The sequence below is a fragment of the Lonchura striata genome, chromosome 23, assembly GCF_050655825.1.
Source record: "Lonchura striata isolate lonStrDom1 chromosome 23, ASM5065582v1, whole genome shotgun sequence".
NCBI classification, from domain to species: Eukaryota; Metazoa; Chordata; class Aves; order Passeriformes; family Estrildidae; genus Lonchura; species Lonchura striata.
Window position 1 is genome coordinate 655,305 of NC_140725.1, and position 16,695 is coordinate 671,999.

General features: G+C 66.3%; 2 protein-coding genes across 6 annotated transcripts; both read right to left on the bottom strand.

Annotated features, from left to right (window-relative positions):
* Positions 1 to 182: 182 nt before the first annotated feature.
* Positions 183 to 6,214, bottom strand: SYTL1 (synaptotagmin like 1). 4 transcript variants are annotated; one of them, XM_085559488.1, is made up of 16 exons: positions 6,062 to 6,209; positions 5,384 to 5,497; positions 4,203 to 4,458; positions 3,903 to 4,048; positions 3,730 to 3,829; positions 3,394 to 3,433; positions 3,044 to 3,143; positions 2,581 to 2,726; positions 2,231 to 2,350; positions 1,540 to 1,706; positions 1,359 to 1,461; positions 1,101 to 1,262; positions 957 to 1,035; positions 789 to 888; positions 507 to 712; positions 183 to 438 (listed from the first exon to the last, which is right to left on the bottom strand). In XM_085559488.1, exons 3-16 carry the CDS (start codon positions 4,406 to 4,408, stop codon positions 299 to 301), a joined length of 1,815 nt encoding a protein of 604 aa, XP_085415614.1. In that variant the 5' UTR covers positions 4,409 to 4,458; positions 5,384 to 5,497; positions 6,062 to 6,209; the 3' UTR covers positions 183 to 298. The 4 variants fall into 4 exon arrangements, with proteins under 4 accessions (XP_085415614.1, XP_085415615.1, XP_085415616.1 ...); XM_085559489.1 differs by having other exon boundaries at positions 2,581 to 2,711; positions 6,062 to 6,208; XM_085559490.1 differs by lacking the exon at positions 6,062 to 6,209 and having other exon boundaries at positions 2,581 to 2,711; positions 5,384 to 5,608.
* Positions 6,215 to 9,597: 3,383 nt separating this feature from the next.
* TMEM222 (transmembrane protein 222) lies at positions 9,598 to 16,062 on the bottom strand. Of its 2 annotated transcripts, none has more exons than XM_085559507.1 (6): positions 15,921 to 16,062; positions 14,368 to 14,452; positions 13,705 to 13,736; positions 12,975 to 13,071; positions 12,564 to 12,694; positions 9,598 to 11,684 (listed from the first exon to the last, which is right to left on the bottom strand). In XM_085559507.1, exons 1-6 carry the CDS (start codon positions 16,034 to 16,036, stop codon positions 11,597 to 11,599), a joined length of 549 nt encoding a protein of 182 aa, XP_085415633.1. In that variant the 5' UTR covers positions 16,037 to 16,062; the 3' UTR covers positions 9,598 to 11,596. The 2 variants fall into 2 exon arrangements, with proteins under 2 accessions (XP_085415633.1, XP_085415634.1); XM_085559508.1 differs by lacking the exon at positions 9,598 to 11,684 and adding an exon at positions 11,691 to 12,169.
* Between the last annotated feature and the right edge of the window lie 633 nt (positions 16,063 to 16,695).

The window sequence follows — 16,695 nt, forward strand, 5'->3', positions numbered from 1 at the left end:
CCCCCATCCCCGGGGCTGCGACAAGGCCACACGCAGGGGCTGGCAGGATGGTGGTGGAGGGCACAGCCCCACGCTGGGAGCACTGGGATGCAGCAGCTCCAGCCCCACGGCCGAGGGAGAACTCAGGGTACGGTGGCCAGTGCAATAAACAGCCGCCAGATGTGCTCACAACAATAAAAAGCTGCCAGATGTGCCCGCCGGTGCCACTTCATTGCTGCTGGAAGGGGAGGGCACAGAGCCAGCCCGCACAGTGCCCCCGGGTGCCCAGGCTCGGATCCCGCTCCAGCTGGTCCTGGGGCTACGCCCGGGGGACCAGGTTGGTGCGCAGCGGGAGCAGCGCCTCCACCCAGCGCCCGGGCTGCTGCAGCAGCTGCTGCCACACGCCCTGCTCCTCGGCCGTGGAGTCCATCCAGCCCACGGGCAGCCCGTAGCTGCTCCCTGCGGAGAGAGCGCCCGTCAGCCCCGCGCGGCGCCGGGCACCCCCGGGGCCGCGCCCTGCGCCTCACCCGTGCCCAGGCTGAGCCGGATGCCGCCCAGCTGGCGCTTGGAAAAGGCTTCGTGGTGCCACAGGGTGAACTCGGCGCACGCCTCGGCCAGGTCCTTGGCCTGGAAGCCGTCGTACACCATGGTGTGGTTGAAGAGGGGGTTCAGGCTCCGCTTCACCACCCGCGTCTTCTGCCGGCTCGCCTTGCTGTCATCCGGCAGCACGTAGCTGGGGTGACACTGGGGTGAGGGGGGGACGCCCCAGCTGCCCCCCCAGGCGTCCCCGGCGTCACCCCCACCCTTACCACTGCACGAAGGCGTCCACGGTGCCGCTCTGCAGCGGGACGAGGCTCTGAGCATCCTTCACCCAGATGTGCAGCTCGCCCGTGGGTGGCATCCCCCCTCCTGCGGGCCAGAAGGGTCAGGGGCACCCTGCCATGCCGGACCCCCGCCTGCCCGCGGGCCCCTCTCACCTTCCGAGCCGGCGGGGATGAACTTCAGCGCCAGGTTGAGGTGGCCGCGGCTGGCGAGGCCGTCCGAGGGGATGGGCATCTGCGGAGGACGGGGGGTCAGGGGGGCAGCGCACGGACAGGGGGCTGGGGAGGTGAGCAGCTCACCCGCGGCTGGAGACTGAACCACTCGGGCCGCGTGTTGGCCCAGTCCCAGGTGCCCAGCGCCACCTCCACCTCCCCCAGGAAGAGGTTCCTGCCCAGGCTGTCGTGGTGCCACACGGAGAGGTTCAGGGTCCGGCCCTGCAGGTCCCTCTTCTCCAGCTTGTACTGGTGGGGAGGGGACACAGGGTGAGATGACCCACCCCCACCCATCCCACTGGAACCACGGGGACCTCCAAACCCACCCAAAGGAGGGTTAGGAACCTTGAGGGTCTCATTGAAGACGGGGTCCAAGCTCCTCTTCCTCACCGCGGTCTTGCGCTTGCTGCGGTTGGACTTGTCCGGCAGCAGGTAGGTCTTGACGTACCTGGGGCCAAAAACCGAGGTGGGGCAGCGGGGCCAGGGGCATCCCCTGGGCGGTGCCAGCGGGGGCTGGGGCACTCACGGGTCCGAGCGCTGCTTCTTGGCCTCGGCCAGCTCCCGGCAGCGCAGGACGTGCACCTGCAGCTCCTTGTCGGCCGGCTGGTAGCGCAGGGAGAACTGCACGCAGCCCCGCACGGCCACCCTGCCCAGCTCCCCCTCGCTGTAGAGGCTCATCAGGCTCCCGCTCAGCTGCGGGACACAGGCGGGGCGCTGGGGAGGTGCCCCCTGCCCCCTGCCCTCTGCCCCCTGCCCCTGCCCCTGCCCCCTGCCCCCTGCCCCCTGCCCCTGCCCCTGCCCCTGCCCCTGCCCCTGCCCCTGCCCCAGCCCCGGCCCCAGCCCCAATACAGTCCCAGTCCCAGTCCTAGACCCAATACCCATCCCAATTCCAGCCCCAATCCCAGCCCCTGCCCCGGCCCCAGTCCCAGCCCCAGCCCCAGCCCCAGCCCCAGCCCCAGCCCCAGCCCCAGTCCCAGCCCCAGCCCCAGCCCCAATTCCAGCCCCAATCCCAATCCCAGCCCCAGCCCCAGCCCCAATCCCAATCCCAGCTCCGGCCCCAGCCCCAGCCCCAATTCCAGCCCCAATCCCAGCCCCTGCCCCGGCCCCAGCCCCAGTCCCAGCCCCAGTCCCAGCCCCAGCCCCAGCCCCAATTCCAGCCCCAATCCCAGTCCAGTCCCAGCCCCAGTCCCAGTCCAGCCCCAGCCCCAGCCCTGTACCGTGGAGGAGCTGAGGCTGGACACAGAGGAGCTGGTGCTCAGCAGGCTCGGGGCAGTGTGGCCGTTCTGTGAGGACAGTGGGTCTGGGGGGTTCTGGTCCGCCTGGGGGGTCTCTGGTCCCTGGAAATGCAGAGGGGTCAGCACCCCCCAGGCCCGCTGAGGACACCCAGCAGTGCCTGGTGCTTGGCTACTGCCCACGCTGTGCTGGCTTTGTTCAATCCCGCCAGGTCCCCAAAACCCCACACACCCCCTCCAAAACTCCTTACAGCCCTCTCCAGCCCCCCCAACCCCATGTAGCCCCCCCTCAATTCCATGCAGCCCCACCAACCCCCACAGCACCCCCGGCCCACCTGCCCAGCGTTGTGGCTGCCGTGAGCCAAGCCCGGCTCCTCCTCCTCCTCATCCTCATCCTCATCCTCATCCTCATCCTCATCCCCCTCGGTGCTGGACGAGCCAAAGGAGGTCCCACCCCCCGTGCCACCTGCAAGGACAAGGGCTGCGTGGGGGTCCAAGCCAGCAGGGCTGGGCAGGAGGGGGATCCTGATTTTGGCCAGAGCAGCGAGGTGCAGGGCTGGGGGCTGCAGGGCTGGGGGCTGCAGTGCTGGGGGGATGCAGTGCTGGAGGCTGAAGTGCTGGGGGGCTGCAGTGCTGGGGGCCTGCAGTACTGGGGGTATGCAGTGCTGGGGGGATGCAGGGCTGGGGGGCTGCAGTGCTGGGGGTATGCAGTGCTGGGGGGCTGCAGTGCTGGGGGTATGCAGGGCTGGGGGGCTCCAGCCCCCAGCCCTCCACAGCACCGAACCCCACCCCGTTTACCTGCCTGGGCCGGGCTGTGCTGCTCCCTCGCTGGGATGTCACCCTGCAGCACGGGCTGTGACCTCGGGGTCCCCTCTGCAGCCGGGCCGGGGGCGCTGGGCTGGGAGGGAAAGGCTGAGAAGGGACCCGGGCACCCCCTCCTCCCCCAGCTGCTGCCCCCAGCCCAGCCCACTGCGTTCCTGGGACAGGATGAGGGATGACCCGCGGGACACCCCGTGGGACATTCTGTGGGACGTTTCCCGTCACTCCAAGCGCAGCACAACCTGGGGATGGCGCTGGGGGTGCTGCAGGGTGAACCCCACCCAGCACCGGGGTTCAGGTACTGCTCAAGCCCCCCACCAGGGACCCACCTGGGGCTCAGCGGCCTCCTGCACCTCCTCTGGGGGGGAACTGTGGGAAGAGACCACCATTAGTTTGGTCTAGATGGAGGGCAGCCAGACACCAGCACAGCGGGAGACACTGGGGTAATGGATGGACAGACGGACACTGGGATGGTGGGCAGAATGCTGGGATGGTGGAAACCAGACCCGGAACGATGGGATGAAGGGCAGATACCAGCCCTGGCTGCACCATCCCCTCCACCGGGGGTTCTGCCCCCCTCCAGTTCCCTTGTGCCACCCCCGGTGGGTACCTGTGAGACGCCCCCAGCCCCGGGGCACCCGTGGGGTGACACCCCCTCCCCTCACCTCTCGTCCGTCTCCAGCGCAGCATCCTCATCCTCCTTCTCCCCTGCCAGCGGCTCATCGATGGCCTCCAGGCCGGGGCCGCGCTCCGGGTCCCCGGCTCCTGGGGACAGCGGGGAGCTCAGGGGCCGAGCCCCGGCCCCGCGGGCCCCGCGCCCCCGCCGCCCCTCGCCTACCCCGGGGCCGCCTCCGGCGGCGGATGGAGGCTCGGACCAGGTCGGAGCCCAGGCGGGGCTGGTGGCGCTGGGCCCGGGCGTCGCAGAACCAGTCCCCGGTGAGGCTCCGCAGCCGCGCCGGGTCCGACACCGACTTGCGGAGTTTGCTGGGGGCGGCAGGGGGACGCTGGGACCCCCGTCCTGCCCCGGAGCCCTCCCGGCCGGCGGAGCCGCCCCAGCAGCGCCTGGGGGACCCTCGGTGCTGCCGTGACAAGCCCGGCTGAGCTCAGGGTGACCCCGAGCCAGGGACCCCCGGCCCACCTGATGCGCCCCTCCTCTCGGCGGCGGAGCTGCCAGTCCCGCTGCAGCACCCGGGCGATGGAGCTCCGCTCCTCCTCGGTCAGGAAGCTCAGGTCCAGCAGCGCCTCGGGCTCCGGCGCCATGGGCGGCTCGGGGGACAGCCCGGGGCCGGCCCGCGGGGCCGGGCCGTGCTCAGCGGGCCGGGCGTGCAGCAGCGATGCCAGCATCGGGACGGGCAGCCCGGCGCCGCTGGGGAGGATCGGCCCCGCTCATCCCGCTGGAAGGACGAGCGGGGAGCGGCTCAGCCGCGCCCTGAGCGCCCCGCGACCCCCGCGGCGACACGAGGAGCGGGACGAGGCTGGGGGCCAGGGGAGGGCACGGGCGGCCGGGCCGGGGCACCGGGCGGCTCCTCCCGCTGCCGGCTCCGTGCCACGGAAGGGCACCGGCAGCCCGAGGCCGGGCTGGGGCACCGGGCCGCTCCTCCCGCTGCCGGCTCCGTGCCAGGCCGGCCCTGCCCGCGGCCGCTGTTTGCCCGGCGTGTTTGCTCAGGGCTGGCTCTGCCCCTGCCCGCTTTCCCAGAGATTGCCCGGCTGCCAGGGCACACGGACAGATGGCAGAAGGGGCTTGGCTGCCCCCACGATGGGCTGAGCCCGAACCAGGCTGAGCCCGTACTCAGCTCATCACATCTCCCAGAGGGGTCTTGCCCCATGCCCGGCCTGCCTCACCACGGCCCTTCCTGTCCCCGGCGTTGGGAAAGCGCTGCCGGCTGTCACCGAGGGCAGGAAATTGCAGCAGCCGTGGGGCAGGATCAGCCCGAACCCCCCCGGGCACACCCCGGGCACACCCCAGGCTCCTGGGCACCCACAGAGCCAAGCCCTGGGGTGTCCCACCTCCACCAGCGGCCCTGTCCCCAGCCCCAGAGGTGACTCTGACCCCGCCCCACGGGTGGCCCCGTCCCAGCCTGTCCCCAGCCCCTCGGAGGGTCCCCCCCTGCCCCACGGGTGCCCCTGTCCCAGCCCCGGGACCGTCAGCCCAGGACCTGAGCACGGTGGGTGCCAACCCCGCCACAACCCGCAGCAAACCAGCACCAGGGACCCCCCACCACACACAGGGGAACCCCAACACCCCCCGCCCCCCTCGGGGCAACCTGGGACACGCCACCACCCGGCATCGCCCTGGGAGGGGTCTCGGGGGGCACGAACCGGCTCTGCCGGGGGCTGGGGTGATGCTGCCGCTGTCTCCCCGCCGCAGCCGCTCGTATCCTGTTTACTGCCGGCGCACGGGGGGGTCCCCGCCCCCCGGAACAGAGCCACCACCTAAAAATGTCACCTAAGCCTGAGCCGGGCGCTGCTGCGGTGCCCAGCTCCCTGCGCGGTCCCCAAAACCGAGCCGTGAAAAGCAGCACAGCCCCGCCGGGGCGCAGAGGGGTGCTGGGCACCCGGCCCCCCACCCTGCACGGGGACCAGTCAAACCAGTTCAACCTCCCCGGCAAGCCGCAGCTGGGGCTTGCACGTCCCCCTTTTTTCATTGCAGGCAGCCCGGCAAGATGGAAGGGAGCTCCAGACGGCGTGAAACACCCCGCACGCCCCCTCCCCAAAATGCACCCCCGGGCAGCCCCTCGTGGCTGACCCCCAGAGCCCCCCGGGCGATCCCAGCCGCCTGGAGCACAGCCCAGGGCTGCCCGAGCCTCCTCCCAGCCCCGGGGACCCCATCAGGGGTTCGGACCCCGGCCTCTGTCCCAGCCTGGGACAAGACAATTCACCCCAAAGGCGTGGCCCGGAGCCCCCAGCCCGGGCCGCGGGGGTGTGCAGCCCCCCGGGCGGGGCGAGAGGAGCCGGGCCAGCCCCCCGCAGTGGGCGCAGCCCCCCGGGCCCGCTTACCTGCCCAGGTGTGGGGTCTCCGCGGCTCGGCGCCCCTCGGGGTCCGCGGCGGGTGCCCCGGCCGGTGCCGTGCCCGGGCTGACTCCGCCGCAGCCCTGCGAGCGCCTCCGCGCCCGGCGGCACGAAAGCAGGGACTGGAGCCAGCAGCACCCGGCGGACGGGGCTGAACTGGGCTGAACTGGGCTGAACTGGGAGGCGTCAGCGCCTGGGAGGGGGTGGCGCAGTGCGGATGCGCCCCGGGACAGGGGGACCCCGAGCCCGGTGGAGACTCGAAGCCAAGGGTGTGGGCAAGGGGATGGGTGGGAGATGTCCCACCCCGGTGTCACACGGGGGGCTGGGGGCAGGACGTGGCTCTGGGGGAACTGGGGGAGCGCCTGGGCTGCCCTGGGGGAACTGGGGAGACTGGTCTGAGCTGGGCATGGGGGAGCAGTACACCTCCCCCTGCAGCCCCCCGCCCCACCAGCCCAGTGGAGCAGCAGCAGGTCCCCGGGGCTTTGTGGGACCCCATCCCCCAGGGTGTCCTCGGCTCCACAGCCCCCATCCCAGAACGCGTTCCCAGCCCACGGGACGGCCCCAGCCCCCTCCTCAAACCCTGGTTCCCCCATCCCCTCCCACCCCCACCCCACGGCTCCCCCAGCCCCACAACCCCCATCCTGCCGGCAGCAATGCCCTCCTGCTCTGAATGGCCGGGGGTCCTGAGCACCCAGCACCTCCCTGGGTGCTCAGCCCCACGCAGGATGGGGCCAGTGGTGCCAGGCGGGGATACAGCCCGGGCAGGAGCAGCACAGCAGGCCCTGTGCCTCAGTTTCCCTCGGTGCCAGAGGGAGAGCAGCTGGCTGGGGGTGGGGTTCAGGCTCCCCCCATCTTTAATGTGAGATGGCAGTACTTAACGAGCGCAGGACCGCAAGAAAAGGGGATTATTTTTAGCCTGGTTTGTCAGGAAATGAGACTTCAGCAGAGGCTTCGTGTGTCTGTCCGTGGGCCACTCCCCTCCTCCCCTTGCAGGCCGCTCAGCTCGGGTGGGGGGTCCCAGAGGAATGGGACCCCCGCGATCCCAGGGGTGTCCTGGGAATGCAGCCAGGCCTCTGCAGAGGGACAACGCTGTGAGGACTCCAGAGTCCCCACAGGGCTTCTCGTGGGCCGGGGGCGCAGCTCTGGGTCCCCCCAGGTGGCACCAAGACCTTTCTGGGCAGCCTGGACCCTTTGCTCCTGCAGCATCCAGAGCGAGGAGCACTCCTGGGACAGAGAAGGTGTGGGGAGGAGCGGGACACTCCTGCCGTGTGTCCCACCCCAGCCCTGGGGGCCCAGAGGTGCAGCGGGTTTGCTGGGTCTCAGAGGACAGAGAACAGAGGCTGCAGCAAGCCGTGACCCCCCGGAGCAGCCTGGGCACAGCTGAGCCGGTGCCAGGCCAGCCTCGGGCACGGTTTCCTTGCCGGCGGCTCCGGAGCGGCCCCGGTGCAGGTTCTGTCTCCCTTCGGCGCCGCGTGGGCAGCCGGAGCGAGTCCCGGCCTGCTCCCAGCCCTCCTCCCCTGCAGGACTTGCTCCTCAGGTCCGGGAGGAACAGGCAAGTCTGGCTCTCCCGGGGGAAACCGAGGCAGGAGCGGGCACTGGAGCGCGGGCAGAGGCCCGGCAGCGCGGTTTTGGGCGGTGGGGAAGCCCCTGCAGCACAGCACCCTGGTTTGGACACTGCTGCGTGTCTGCCCAAAGGCATGGGGCACCTGGGCTGGTCCTCCCCTGGCAGCTCAGCCTCCCGTGCCCTCTGCCAGGGCACGTCGGTGTGGCACTCAGCGCTCCCTGGGCTCGCAGGAATGGTGCCAGCTCCCCCTGGGACAGACCCCAATTCTCCCTGGGATGGACCCCAATTCTCCCTGGGGCTGGGGGCCCTTTGCTTGCACCTACTTGTAATTTTTTACTTCAAATCCCTACAGCAGAGCAGGGACCTCGAGGAGCTTCCAGCTGTGGCTCTGGCCAGGAATGACATTCAAGGCCTGGCTGGGAGGCCAGCGCTGGGTCTCACACCCCCTCCCCTCCCCTGCCTGGGAAACAGTGGGGATGCACAGCCCGGGGGGCACGGATATCGCTCCTGGGGGAGCCCTTTGATGCACCCCCCAAAGGGGGTGACCCTGGGACCCCTCCCCTCCGGCCAGCTGCCGAAAAGTGACCCCACTTCAAAGGCGGCTCCGGGCGGGGACGGAGGTCGGGGACCCCGGGCGGGGTCGGTCACAGCCAGGCGGGCGGCGGGGTCACTCCGGGAGGGGGGCTCAGGCCATGTGGCAGCTGGGACGGATGCTGACATTCCATCCTGCAGCATTCCCGGCTCCCGGGGCTGGGCCGGAGCATCCGAGCGGGACTGCCCGGCACGCCCGGCCCGGCTGCTCCCCCCAGGCCCCACGTTCCGTGACCGGAGCGCCCCACACATCCCGTCAGACCCCCGAGCTCCCGGAGCAGGAAGGAGGTTTGGAAAATCCTGCCAGGCTGGGAGGCGGGGAGGGACCCTGCAGTGCTGGGGCTCGGCATCCCCACCTCACCCTGGGGTGCCGGGGCTCGGCATCCTCACCCCACATTGCGGTGCCGGGGCTCGGCATCCCCACCTCACCCTGGGGTGCCGGGGCTCGGCATCCTCACCCCACATTGCGGTGCCGGGGTTCGGCATCCTCACCTCACCCTGGGGTGCCGGGGCTCGGCATCCCCACCCCACCCTGGGGTGCCGGGGCTCGGCATCCTCACCCCACATTGCGGTGCCGGGGCTCGGCATCCCCACCTCCCCTTCCCGCGGCAGATGTGTGCGGGACGGAGCCTGCGGAGCCGCCTGCTTGCCTGGAGGGGCTGAGCAGGAGGATCCAGGTGTTTTTCCATGAAATGGCTGCACCATGAAATCCCCTGGCCTCGGACACAACCTAATTTTAAGGCTGATGCAGTTCCTCCCCGCAGCTCCAGCCTCTGGATATCAGATGGAGCAGAAAATCAGCGGCTACATCTGCAGTGAGCAGGCACAGCTTTCCCTGCTCCCAGCTCAGGCAGCAGCTCCTGCTGGGAGAGGGAAAAGCCAGCCTGGCTCTTTGCTTGTGGCAGCCCCAGGGCCAGGACAGGCGTCCCTCCCCGGGGAAGAGGGGGGCTCCGGGCTGGGAAGGAAAGGGAGCTGGGAAAGCAGTGCCTCCCAAAAAAAGGCCACAGCACAGACAAAAGGGAAGCTGTTCACAGCTGAAGGGAACCGGCCTCGGGGAAAAGCATCTCCCAGCCCGGAACACTTGGCAGCCCCTGCCCAGGCGTCGAGACCCGGCATTAAATCCCACAAACTCTTTCTGCACTGCAGGGACGGGGAATTCTCCTGCCCCCCACACCTCCTTCCCAGCAGCAGGGTTGAGTCTTCCCTGGAGCAGGGAAAGGGCAAGTTCATAAATCAAAGGTGTGAAAGCTTCAGGATCCAGCTCCTTGGGGCAGGAGAGGGGCCGGGGCTCAGTGGGGCAGGGAGCTCCGACCCCAAACCCACTCGGCTGAGGGCTGGGAGCAGGCGAGAGATGCAGCACTTGCAGATATCCACAGAAATCAGTTTATTTCCCTGCCGTCGGGATTATGAAACCACAGAAGCAGAGTTTAAATATTTACAAAGAAATCCAGCGCCCCGCAGAGATGAAGGGAACAAAGGATGAGGGATGGGGGCTCGCCCTCGCCATTGCAAACTCCGCTCTGGTAAAAAGCATCGGGAGCAAACGAGAGGGAATTTCACAGTGGGGTTTTGGAAGTCCAGGGGCCCCCCGACACCCCCAAGTCTCAGCTTTGGCAATTCTCGCAGAGCTCGTGGATAAAACACGGCTGGGGACACGGAGGGGCTGGAGGTTATTGCTGAGGGTGGATCCAGCCCCGGGAATCACCTGAACTCAGCGCACAGGGAAAGCGTTCCGGAAGGCTCCGAACTTTCATCCAGGCTCTCTGACGGGGATTTCGGCGGCCCAGCAGCCCCAGCCCCCGGCCCAGCTGCCCACGCAGGAAGGAAGGACTGCAGGGAGAGATGCTTCAGCTCCAGGCTGATGGGGACAGCCACCATGGGGTGACAGAGGGACAACAGGGACCAGGATTTAAACGTGACTGAGGAAAAGGGGAAACACAGGAACAAGCTCAGGAGGAGGCTCCAAGCCTCCCACATGGCTGCAGGAGTGGGAAGTGGCAGAGGCACTGGGGAGGGGTCTGCAAACCACACTGAGTGCACCCTGCAGTCAGAGGAAGCTGCAGATGTGCCAGGGACCCCAGAAAAGCTTTCCTGCTGGCCACAAGCACTCCCTGCAATGGATTCCTTGGAACCCACCAGGTCCTGGGCCAACGTGTGAGTGGAGAAGCTCTTCTCCCCGCTCTGCAGTCAGCAGGGACCCGCTCAGCTGCAAGTGACCCTTCACCAGGCTGGGCTTTCAAACTCCCCTGGCTCAGAGCCCTCCAAAATCAGCACCCGCAGAGCAGACCCAGCTGCAGAAGGGCTTCCAGGTCACATCCAAACTCCCTTCCTGCCTCAGGGGCAACCCCCCCATGGCCCATCCTGCCCCTCACACCAATCCCTGCACAGCTCCTGTGCCCAGGTGTGCTCTCCAAACCATTCCTCAGTCACCACCCGCGACCAGCCAGGAGAAAGCCACTGCCCCAGTTTGCCCAGTCCCTGCAGCTCCCTCTGCAGCTCCAGGCTCGGGTGCAGCTCCCAGAGGTTTCCCAGCCCCAGGCTCAGGCTCTTGCCCCAGCTGTGCCTGCTGGGAGCACGGGGATCAAAGGGAAACGAGCGCCTCTGGGGGCTGCAGCGCCAGATTTAGCAACACAGGGCCCAGGGAGAAGCAGGGAAGTGATATTTTCTCTGGCACAAGCTAAAAGGGACCGAGGGCTGCTCCCGAAGCTGCAGCAGGCTCCTGAAGGGTGCACCCTGCCACGAGCCTTCCCAAGGCAGCCCTCCAGCTTTCCTGCCTTTCCAGGCTCCCCGGCAGGACCAGGGGGACCGGCCCTGCCACGAGCGTCCCTCAGGATGCCCCAGCTCAGCAGCCTCTGCCTGGGGCCGTGGCCGAGTGCTGGGGCACCCCACCCTCCCAGAAGACCCCCCCACTTCCCTTGGAGCGTGTGCTACTGGAGAGATGTGCACAGGGAAAACAGCAGCTCCCAACTGGAGAGCCAGGGGACCTGAGGAAGATCTGGGGAAGAGGAGGAAAGCAGAGAGACCCTCCCAAGTGCATCGCTGCAGGAGGCAGAGCTCGCCTGGAGGCTTTTCTTGGCACTGAAAGCAAAGGTGCCCACCCCTCTCCTTTCCTGATCCCATTCCCACCTCCCCAGCTGCAGGAAGGCAGAGGGCAGAAGCTTCCAGGCCCCTGACACTGGGAGAGACCATCGACAGAACAGAAACAGGAGGAAAAGAAGCCAGCTCCAGGAGACGAAGATGAGCTGTCACGATGGAGTGGGGCTGCCACCTCCCCTGGAAAAGGCTCCCAGAGTCCCAGGCCTCCATCCTGCTGCAGCAGTCCCAGTTTCTTCCTTTGTGTGCTCAGGCACTGGGGGTCAGGGCTGCCATCACCGCAGGTGCAGGGTGAGAACCACGGTCACAATCACCCCCAGGAAGAGCACAAAGGGCAGCCAGGTCTTCACAAAGCCCCCTATGCTGCAGGAGGGAAAGGGGGGAAAGTCTGTGTGAGAAACCAGCAGAGACAAAAGGATGGGGCAATAACTGCAGGAATCAGAGGGGGACAGATGCCTGACTGTTACCTGCTGCTGGCACTGCCACACACCCCATCCTGGAAATTGGTGTTAAAACCTGAGACTCACTCAGGACCACAATAAATATATCACAAACAACAGGGCTGGAGTCTCCTTCCAGCTTAAATCAAGTCAAAGACAAGCCCATTTCATACCTGCACAGACAGGAATGGTGACAGGAGGCCACAAAAAATGAAACCATTACCACAGGGCTTGTCAATCCGACTGCTGGTGGATTCAGCCAAGACAGCTGGAGCTATCCTTGCCCACAAGCAGGTACAGAAGCTCTTCCAGAACAGGGAAAACTCCACAGAAGTGGAGCTTCAAAAGCCTTTCCTTAAGGAAAGCTCGGGGTTTCCCTCCCCACTCCAGTGGGAAGCTCCACAGCAGCTGGAAATCAGACCAGTTTTTATGTAAACAAGCTTCAAGAGAGGGGAGGGAAACCAGTAATGCTTGGAGAGAAGCCATCCTGTGACCTTATGTTCCGACCTAACCCAGCCAGAAGACAACACAGAATGAGATTTGCTTTAGCCAGCATTTCCCAAATTCCAGGCACTCCAAATTAGCAGCCAGAAACAGTATTTTGGGAGCAGCATCTAGTGCAGCCCAGCAAGCACTCCTGCTTCTCTTGCTGAGCACAGGCAGTGACAGCACCACCCACCAGCAACACTCCCATGGCTTGGGGGAGGTTTCTCCTTCTCCAAGGGCCAGCTGATGCTTCAGAGGGCTCAGGAGAAGGAAAGAGCCCCTTCTGCTGCCGGATGCAGGCTGTCCCTCAGCTCACCTGACGTATTTCCCATAGAGGAGTGTGAAGAAGCACAGTTTCACCATGTTCCAGGAGGTGCTGTTATCGTATCTCATCAAGTTTAAGGCCAGAGCCACGTGGGAATGGCAGTTGTCACAGCAAAGGTTGTGCTGGAACACAAAAAGGGATTAAATTCCCATCCCTGAGGTCTCCCAGTCCTGGGGGAGAGCCACAGGTCCCACCCCCGTGGCAAGGAGCCAAACACTGGGGAGGGATCCCTCCCAACCACTGCAGAGATACGGAATTGTGGAACAGTTTGGGTTGGACGGACTTTAAAGCTCCTTGCTCCAACCTGGCCTTGACCATTTCCAGGGAAGGGGCATCCAAATGTCTCTGGGAACCCCCTGGAGCCCCGGGGCGCTCCCTCCCTCCCGCAGGCAGCAGCTCTACCATGCGGTGCTTGTACTCCTCGGAGGCGTCGTGCACGGCCGTGTCCCAGGCGTTGGGACCCGAGGCACAGACCTTGCTGGGATCCAGCTTCCAGTACCTGCAGGGTGACAACAGTTCCCTTTGCCTTGCTGCACTGCTGCGGCTCCCAGGGCCTGCTCCTGCCAGCAGCAAGAGGAATCAGCCTCCGAGGAGCCACGAGCACCCTGGAGTCCAACTCCTCGCCCTGCCTGAAGGACTGGGGCAAACCCAGCGCCTCTGGAAGGCAGGGAGCCAGCTCTGGGAGACGAGCAGGGCTGCAGAAAGGCTGCTCAGCTCCCCAGACAGAAATCCCAGAGCTCGGGGACAGCCTGAGCTGCTCCCAGCTCCCGGCCTGACCCGGCACACACCCGGCCCTCTCCTGCCCCAGCAGTGACACACGGCAGCGACCTGAGCCCAGCAGCCCAGCCAGGCTGGGTGCACCCACAGCCCCCGGGAGCACCATCCCAGAACGGTGCAGCCTTCTTTTCCTTTCCTCTGACAAAGGCTCCACACAGCTCTGCTTATTAACACCACCACGCTGCTGCCATGCTGCTAAAAAGATTTAATTGAATGTGTTTCTTGAAAAGCAGAGACACAGCGGCCACCAAGGTGAGTGAGGGCAGCTGAGCACCAGGAAAAGCAACGTCACAGCACATCTGTCCTCAGGAACTGCGGGCAGTTGGTCAGTCTAATACAAACAGGCAGCACTTACTTCACAGGCTTCCCAAATGCCATGTTGTCTTCCTGAAAAAAACAAAAAGAGAATTGTCTCAGGGGGCTGAAGCCAACATTCAGGGCGGTGCTGGAGGTCTCTCAGTTGGCTGGCTGAGTGATCCAGCTGCCCCAGACACCAGTCCCAGTGTGCCGGGGTGAGGAGTCCCATTGTTTCCATGCTCCTGCTCTGGACTGGGCACCTTTACACTCCACACACGCTGACATCACTGACCTACAAGTGCCTCGTTCCCCTCCCTTTTTTTGTTTTAAGTGTCAATATTTTGTAAACTCTTGGCTGCAAATGTCCCAGTCTATTAGGAGCATTAATTATCCCAGATACTTTCAGAATCCCCTGGACCCTCAGCAGCTTAAGAGGCCTGACACACACCTGATGCTGAGCAGCATGACACAAACAACCACGCTGAGGCAGCTGAAGGCACTTCTGCTACTCAGATTTAGGAGAATTTGAGTCCTAAACTCCTTATTTAGAGCCTGGAACGCAAGGTTTTTTTTCCCCCCCTTCTCCTCACCAAACCAGCCATTATTTATCAGGCCCCCAGATGAGCTCCAGTGGAGCAACAGCAAGGATCCCAGAGCCCGAAAAGCCCCTGGGAAGGCCCTGAGGGTGTTACTCGAGCAGAAGGCAGGGCAGGGTACTCACGGACACGAAGTAGGGCCCCGCGAAGTCGCGGATGACGCCGGCCGAGGTGCAGATGCCCATGTGGCCAATGATGGGGAACAGCCACCTGCAGGACAGGGACCCGTCAGGGGGGCTGGGACACACAGCCAGGCAGGGCTGGGAGGGGCCAGGGCGCAGGGAGAGCACCAGGGGAGCGTCCCAGCCGCCCTGGCAGGAGGCTGCAGGAGAACAGCTCACCCCGGAGCGCCCTGCACGCAGCAGGGCAGGGACGGGCCGGCCCAGCCCAGCAAACCCCTCTGTGCAGCCAAGCACAAAGATCAGATCCTGCGGGGACTGCAGGCAGAAAACCGGACTTTCCACTCCAGCAGCCAAAAACCAGGTCACCCTGCCCACCAACCCACCACGCTGCAGCTCCCCACAGCAGCCCAGAGCTCGGCTCCCAGACAGAAACCAGAGCTCCTGGCTCCAGAACAGCTTTCCCTCCTCTAAAAGATCCCACTGTCTCACAGACCTTCTCCCTGGTGATGATTACAGCCCCAGGGAGCAGCAGACCCATATCCCAGCCCCTTCCCTCACCAGACCTCATCCCAAACCCCTTCCCTGCCAGCCTCGTCCCTCACGACCCCGCAGCAGTGAACACTCCAGGTCCCACTCCAGCCCTCTCCCACTGGCTCCAGCACTCTCAGCTTCCCTCCTCTCCCCGATTTCCCTCTCCTCTCTCCCTGAGGGCCTGAGTGGCTCTGGCAGCTCCCTTCAGCACTCCCCGCTGGGGTCAGGAATGTGGAAAAGCTCTGGAAAAATCCTCCAGCAAAAGGCTGAGGTGAAAATTTTAAGCAGTCAAAAAAGAAAAGAGATTCAGGAAGATAAAAGAAGCGGTGGGAGGGGAGCGAAGCCTCTCCCGGGCCGTTCCCGTTCCCGTTCCCGTTCCCGTTCCCGTTCCCATTACATCCCACGCCACATCTTGTACCGGGCTCAGGAACAAGAGCAAACACCCCCGAGGAACCGCGGGCAGTGGGAATCTGGGAACCCGCACAGCCGCAGCCTTCCACCCTCCCACGGCCGGAGCCGAGCCCCCGGCTGTCCCCGGTCCCGGGGTGCACGGAGCCGGTCCCGGGGTGCACGGAGCCGAGCCTGCCCGCGGGCACGGGCTGCTCCCGGGTGCCGGCGGCCAAACCCCGCTCCACAAACGCTTCCCACCTTCCCCGGAGCGACGAGCCCGCTCAGCACCGAGCCCTCCCACACCCGCGGGGCTGCCAGAACCAGCCCGGGCCGGGTCCCGCGGAACCGGGCACCGGAGGGGCGAGGGCACCGGGAGGGGCAGCGGGCACCGGGAGGGGCGAGGGCACCGGGAGGGACAGCGGGCACCGGGAGGGACGAGGGCACCGGGAGGGACAGCGGGGACCGGGAGGGACAGCGGGCACCGGGAGGGACAGCGGGCACCGGGAGGGACGAGGGCACCGGGAGAAGGTCCCGGCAGAGGCGAGGGGGGATCCGGCGCGGCCCCGGGAGAAGCGCGGGGCTCCGGGACAGGCGGGGGCGGCCCCGGGGCCCCGGCCCGGCCCCGGCTCGCTCACGTCAGGACGGGGATCGGGGTCCACACCACGCAGTGCGGGAAGCGGCCGCGCTCCGCGTCCGGCGCGGCGCCGGCGCCGCCACCGAACGGCTTCATGCCCGGCTCCGCCGCCGCCATGCCCGGGGCGCGCCGCCCGCGTCACTACCGGCGGCGCGCGCTGCCGGGAACGGAACGGGACGGACGGGACGGGGAACGGGAACGGGACCGGGGGTGGGGAACGGGGAATGGGGAATGGGGAACGGGGAATGGGAACGAGGACGGGGACGGAACGGCAACGGGAATGGGAACGGGGAACGGGGAACGGGATGGGGAATGCAGAATGCAGAATGGAGAATGGGAACGGGAACCGGGAACGGGAATGGGGATGGGAACCGGGAACGGGAATGGGGATGGGAACCGGGAACCGGGAACGGGAATGGGAATAGGACAGGACCGGGAATGGGAATGGAAATGGGAACAGAAATGGAATGGGAATGGGAACGGGCTGGGAATGGGAACGGGACAGGACCGGGGACGGAAACGAGAATGAGAACGGGAATGGGAATGGGAATGAGAACGGGAATGGGAACGGGCCTGGGCCCCCATCCCAGCCCGGGACCCCAAAGCCCAGCCCCAGCCCCAGAGCCCCGGGCTGCCCACGGGACCCTCCTGCTCCCCGCACCCCTCCCTGTGCCCAGGGCTGTCCCCAGGGGCCCCCGAGGGAAGCACAGGAGCAGAAATCATCAGAAATCGTCATCCCACGGAGCCTCCCGGGACAGGGGAGAAACTGCCAGAGC